The 7,224-nt window shown below is 37.5% G+C and overlaps 1 protein-coding gene across 1 annotated transcript; it reads right to left on the bottom strand.

The window, feature by feature from the left end:
- Window positions 1–2,457: 2,457 nt before the first annotated feature.
- LOC145996806 (uncharacterized) lies at window positions 2,458–3,204 on the bottom strand. The gene has a single exon (XM_083133337.1). It carries the CDS (start codon window positions 3,202–3,204, stop codon window positions 2,458–2,460), a length of 747 nt encoding a protein of 248 aa, XP_082989463.1.
- Between the last annotated feature and the right edge of the window lie 4,020 nt (window positions 3,205–7,224).

Here is a 7,224-nt window from a genome sequence, read left to right as displayed (position 1 = left end):
TTCCAATTTTATGTTGTTTTTTAAACTGAAAAATGTCAGAAAACGTAAGAGATAAAATTAAAATGAAGCAACTGTCCTAGAAATAGGCAATACACGTCCTGTACTCTCATTTAATGTAAAATACATCTGTGACATTACACAATGTAGCCTGCAATCTTTCAAAGTAGTAGGAATTGTTCTTTCGAACTTTCAAATTATTATCCACTCCAAATAACATAATGGAAAAAAATTATTTTGCAGTGAAGAGAATGCTCGACACAAATGTTCATCATTCTATATTCTGAATCAGAAGCGGCTAGGGACAGCTGTAGCAAACTGGAGATAAATGCTAAAAGCACTAAACCTGACCTGCCTAACCTAACCAAGTACAGAAATAAAGAAAACCTCCCTAAGCTATTTATTTATTTATCTTGTAGCTGTACGTAAGTACTGTAGAATAAAACATGTTATTTAATATAACGTGAGTCTTAATATAATCACAAAATCAAAACAATTATTATGCAGCATACTGAAAATGGGTTGACATATAACGGTGCAAATGGAAATTAAATCGTATTCGTAACAAACTGAAAGAGCACTTAAAAATTGAAAAAAATAATCAACCGTTACATGTACAAGGTACATTTACGAACGACTACCATCTCATCACGTAATATAGATTACATATGTTGTGTCATTAAGAAAAAGCAAAAAAAGCTTGAGGTCCTGAGCAGTTTCAGGTATATAGTTTCGTGCATGGACATTGTAACATTTTGACATTGTGCAGTGACATAAAACACACTACCATCCATTCGGAAATTATTCCTTGTACATACGTACAAGTGGTAATAATATTGTCTAAAAGTGCACTGTTTTTTTTACCAGTTATGATAAATCAAATGTAAAATATCATATTAATCAACCGTTCCATGTACAAGGTACATTTTCTGAATGACTACAATTTCATCACATAATGAATAACCAAACATAATGTAAAGAACCGTACTACACATGTATGTTTCATTAAGGAAAAAAGCTTCAGGTCCTAAACAGTTTCAGGTGTTGTCGTTTCGTACATGGAAATTGTAAGAGTGTACATATTTGTTTGTAAAACACACTACCATCCATTCGGAAATTTTTCCTTGTACATACGCAAGTGGTAATGGTACTGTCTAACAGTGCCCTTGTTTTTTTACCAGATATTATAAATCAAATGTAAAATATCATATTAATCAACCGTTTCATGTACAAGGTACATATCCTGAATGACTAAAATTTCATCACATAATGAATAACCAAACATAATGTAAAGTACCGTACCGTTTCATTAAGAAAAAAGCTTAATCCTAAGCAGTTTCGTGCATGGACATTGTAGAAGTATGCATATTTGTTTGTAAAACACACCAGCACCCATTCGGAAATTATTCCTTGCACGGTACGTTCGTGCAAGTGGTGAGGATACAGTCTAACAGTGCACATGTCCTTCTTTTTACCATTTATGATAAATCAAATATAAAATATCGTATTGTATATAGAGGAAAGGAGCCAAATATGGCATACCATTTACATTTTGGTTCATACGTCAGTCAGATTTATTTCCAAGTGTGTGCAATGTACATAAATAGTTATAGTATTGAATGTTGTGTAATTATTGATAAAAGTAATCACATCGGACAACGCAAATTGTCATGATATACGAAAAATACAAATACTGCACAATTTCAGACATGGCAAGTAGGGTTACTAATATGGCATACCTGTAACTTCTGTGAACAAAACAGTTTTAGAACCTGATAAACATAAGCACATTGCGTTACATAATATTAGAAAACAGTACGGTCCATGTCAGTGTTTTGAAGTTGTAATAGTCTCTGCCACAGACCTAATAGAACTCATTCCTAATCTATTGACAAAAGTCACACACATAGCAATCTTTCTCTGATCCAGCACACTCCACGTGGGCCCACAAACGACACAACATGCACATAATAAACTGTTCACCCTGAACATCGTTTGAAAATTTCCCATCACAGAACATACAGATGGCATGAGAGTAATGTGGTTCGTGATCGCCATTACTGCTGAAATTAGAGCTAGATGAATCATCCCTAATGCTCATAACGTCATCTTCTTCCTCGGAATCTGTTGATTGCTGATCGACGTACTTCATTTTCTTTTTCTTGTTTTTTGATGCCGCAAGAGGAGTCTGCACACATTTCTCTACTTCCGTAGGACTAATCATTTGCGCCAATTGAAGTTTCTTGTTTGTTGATTTAGCAGGTTCCTTATTTAGTGAAATTTCCAATGCGTTTTTGTATGGGGAAGATATAAGAAGAGCTGAGGAACCAGCCTTCCTTCCACAACTTCCAGCACTTTTCACAATTTTGGGAATGGGAGAGATGTTCCATGGTGTTACCCTCGAAGTTGAAGGTCCTGCCTCAGCCGTTGCTTTCTGGGATGAAGCGTTGATGTCTGTAGTCAATCTTCAGCAGAAGCCTCCATCTCGGCATTTATGAATTCTTCATCGGCAAAAATGTTGGGGTTGAGAGGATAAATCCCCGTTACCTTAAATCCATTCACAGCAATTGCCCCTGTTTGAACTTCTAAGTACGCATTCCCAAATAGTTCTGCAATATCAAAGTTGTTTTGGGGGCGTGAATTGATTCTCATCCAGAAGCGGATTTCTTCACTGTATCTTGATTTCAATGGACTCGTAAAACTCATATCTGAACGTTGAAGTTTATGCGACGTATGTGGAGGAAGGCATACAATGCAAACATGATTCTCTCTCGCCAATAGCAACACCTCAAGATTTCTAGAATGGCTGTAATGGCCATCTAATATTAACAGTGCAGGAGATTGCGCAGAGGGCTTCGTGTATTGGAGGAAATGCCTGAACCAATCCATGAAAATATGTGCCTGAATCCACCCAGATGGGTGACATGCAGCAATGGTTCCTGGGGGTGCACCTCTCAATAGTTGAGAATTCATGTTTTTCCTAGGGAAGATCATCATGGGTGGTACATAAATGCCACTGGCACTGATACATGTGACTACCGTCACAAGTGCTCCCCTTTCAGCTGAACTAAGCGATGCCACTTGCCGTTTACCTTTACGGGCCAACACCTGGGGAACTCTCGACTGCACTATGCTTAACCCAGTTTCATCAAAGTTAAATATTCTGTCTGGTCCATAGTTTTTCTTTTCCATCTCTTCTTCTAACATGTTGAAAAAATTGTTCACATTTTCTCTATTCAATCCCAGGTTTCGGTGATATGATGTTGCTGTAAGTTTTCGGAAAGACAATATTGCTTTGTGCCTCTTTAGAAATAGTCTCAACCAACCTTTCCCTGCACAGTGCTTCAAAAATGGGTGTTTCAGTTCATTTTGTACAGCCAGCTGGTATGCCATCTGCCGCACATCTCTTCTCGTGAGACCGAAAAATTGTTTCTCCATGTTCAACAGGTAGCTAACTAACTCTTCTTCAAGTCTTGCGCCTAGCACTACTTTTCTACCAAGCTTCTGCGTAACAGCATCTGTAATCGACAAATCAGAGTGTGCGTAATGTTGTGTGTGGTACACTGTACAGCTAGGACGCTTTCAGGAAGCCCATTACTTTATTCCTGCAATCAGCTATTGCTCGACTCATGTTGTCATGATTCCACTGCTTCCTTTTTGGCGGCATGTCTGAAAGAATAATACAGACCCTATAGAACCTCCACTAGCATGTTTAGGTAGCTGTTATCGTTCCATTATAGAGGTTAACGTTGGTTTTCTTTCATATTCCTTCGTAGGCAGTGTGTGGCGGTTCCCTATTAATGTGGCTGCCTGCATCAATTAGGGCCAAGGGTCATCCTTTAGTTTCACTGTAGCATTTTTCTACCTAAGACTGCGCAATACTCTCTCTCCTTCTCTTGCGATTGAACAACGGGCAACAACGGTTCTTTCATATGCCGACGTTAACCTTTACAGTGGGACGAGTACAACTTGCTTTGTATCTGGTATGGTATGTTACAGGAAATGATTTATTTATTTCATTTTTAAACAAAACACGTAGTTGATATTTATTACCTAGGCTAATTGATACATTTATATATTATTATTTTATACTTATTGCCACTTTTCTTAGTGTTTGTCATGAAAATAATTAATGTATTCCTACAAATGAACATTGAATAGTATAATACAAATATGGCATGGTGTGGGTACAAATATGGCATACTACTATGCCATATTTGTAGCCTCGCCATCTTTGATTTCCTGATCGAAATTTTACTGAACCCTGGCAGCACACATAAAACACAACTATGCTTATTTGTGCTTCAAACAATAGCCTTTTAAGTGCACACACGGTTATTGCCAATTTGTTGCAACCAAATAAACTGCCGATGGAAATACAACTTACCTTAAAACTTCTGAAATCTTCGAAAAACAAACAAGGTTCTCCTGTCTCACAATACACGTGCGGTGCTCAACGCGATAACACTCACAATGGAAAGACCTTCCAAGGTTTCGTTCCAGAAAACACCAACAGAGGGTAGTAGTTACCAGCAGAGATAATGCACCATGCCAAATTAGTACCCCTATGCCATATATCTCTCCTTTCCTCTATATTTTTTCTTTGAAAAATATTTGTACGAAACAAAAACACAACCATTAAGAAACGTCCCTTGTACATATGCATGAACGGTAAGCATACTAGTAAACATTTTACGTGCCTTCTTTTTTTGTCAGTGATTTTTTGGATACAGTAGATTTCTTGTTTGCAATGCCACATTCACATCAATGCTAAAAGAAGTGACTTGCAATATTTACATATTATTTAATTGCCGTGGCATAATAAGTTAAGTTATGCATGGTGTACATTTCGTGAAATGTTCTCTTTTGTTGAGGAAAATTATTTTAGCAAACACACGTTCATTTCCACCTTTAGGCCTCTTTTGCAATGCCACTTTAATATAATTAAATTTATCAAATTTCAAACAGATTACCCTAACCTAGAACAGTAGTTTTTATTTATATACAGTGGCTCCAGAAAGTATTCGTCTGTACAGAGGAATGGGTTATTGGATGTACAGACTGGCATTAGATTACAATAAAAAAGAACACAAATTGCTTTGTTGATTTGATTTGATGTTTTAAGTCCACTTTATGCACAGTAAGGCTAATTGGGACTGGACCTACAGTTTAAAGTGGGATCCGAACCACTTGTGTCTCCATCGGGTATCGAACCCGGGACCCCTTGCTTGCAAGGCGACGACACTACCACTGCGCCATCGGGGAGGCTAGAACACAAATTGCACTCGATTACTTATTCGTTTGCACACAAAAATTATACAAAAGGAAATGTCGTATTTGTCATAAAAAGTGAATTACAACAAAAAATACATTAACACGCATCATCCGATGTCAAATAAATATTCGTCTGCAATACATAAAAATAAAAGTGTGTCATCTTTACAAATGGTTAATACTTGGTGGGACCACCTTTGCTTTTAAGGATGGCTTCCATCCTTCGTTGCATTGATCGAACCAAATTTCTTGTCGTTTCCTGTGAAATATTACGCCATTCAGTCATTAGAGCTTTCTTCATATCATTTTTATTAGAAATGTTGTGTTTGCGTATGTTTTCCTCCAGCATATTCCACACATGCTCTATGGGATTAACATCTGGAGACTGTGGAGGTTTTTCCATCCAGTGTGGTGTATTATAGAGTAACCGCAACTTGGTGTTGTGAGCTTTATGCTGAGGTTCATTATCTTGGGTGAAGATGTATCCATCGGATAGACCCATATCATGCACATTTTTGGGAAGGTGGGACTTCAGGATGTTGATGTATGCTGTATGATCCATGATGCCTTCCACAAAGCACAGATCCGCAACACCACTGGCACTCATGCACCCCCATACAAGTATTGAACCTCCACCATGTTTCACAGTCGGTGTTAGATTCTTCTCAGCCAGTTCTGTGTTCTTCTTCCGCCACACCATGACCCGTCCATCTGACTTGAAAAGATTAAATTTACTCTCATCTGTTAATATGACTTTCTTCCAGTAGTCATATGTGTCATTTTTGTGTACTTTGGCGTAGTCAGTCCTTTTCTTCCTGTTGCGTTTGTTGATGTACGGTTTTCTACGGGCAGTTCTTTCCCGATACCCAGCTTCGTGGAGAACACTGCTTACTGTTTCTGCTGAGACCGTTTTTCCAGTTTCATTTGCAACCTCAGCAACCAACTTTGGGGCACTCATTTTCGGATTTTTCGCAACTTTCCGCACTATCACACGTTTTTCTTTCTGTGTTAGCTTTGGAGGTCGGCCATTTCTTGGGGCATTTGTGTATGTTCTTGTGTTATTAAACCTATATACAATACTTTTAATTGTGGTGATTGGCCTACTGAGTGTTTTGCTTATGTCTGTGAAAGAGTTAACCACTACGAAACAAACTCGCCACAATACACCTTTCCTCATCGGTAGTTTCCTTCGATTTGCGCCAAATTTTTCCACACAGGTCCAACCCTGGCCTCCAGCCATTACCTTCTCTATCTGAAAGCCTGATCGCTTGCTCTAGTCACGTGACTAAGCGTCAGCAACTGGAGGCGAGATAGCCGCCATGTTTGAGTTGTTTCCTGGGAATCAATGTTGGATTTTTAATGAATAGAGAAATTGTAATGAAAATTTAGAACTGTATTCGAGTTTACATGACGTGCAAATATGCTTAAATGTACAAAAGGTATGGTGCATAAGTGTTGTGTGCTCAATTACAGAGGCAATTATGATGAAAAAGGTAAGAGTAACGTTCACATTTCTTCAAGATGTTGCTCAAAATAAAAAAAAATGTGTAGTGCAATTCCATGTGATTCGGTCCCTACGAAAAAGTACAAGTTAAGTAAGTAACAAAGGTTTTATCCTCATAAATAAATAACAGAAATAGCTCATGATGTAAAGATTTCATGTGTCCGGAATAGGCATCTAATATACTCTTAGATTTGGTCAAGTTCTACCGTTTGTCAACAATTTTTTTAGAAATATAAAATAATTTACCCTGAATTACAACGTTAAGATTTACGTTAAGATGTGTTGTTGCTTATGATTGCAAAATAATTAGTTTCAAGATTTAGTCAACGTTTAAAATATTACGGTCATATCTACCAAAGCAGTTTTGTTAGTGTAAATGTTATGCAAGCATTCGATAACGTATTCATATAATTTACACAAATGTTCAGTTTCAAAATATGCTTAATGAA

This window comes from Lepisma saccharinum, chromosome 13 (genome assembly GCF_977018435.1).
Source record: "Lepisma saccharinum chromosome 13, izLepSacc3.1, whole genome shotgun sequence".
Classification (NCBI taxonomy): domain Eukaryota; kingdom Metazoa; phylum Arthropoda; class Insecta; order Zygentoma; family Lepismatidae; genus Lepisma; species Lepisma saccharinum.
Note: the sequence above shows the minus strand (reverse complement) of the source record. Positions and strands in the feature narration are given on the sequence as shown.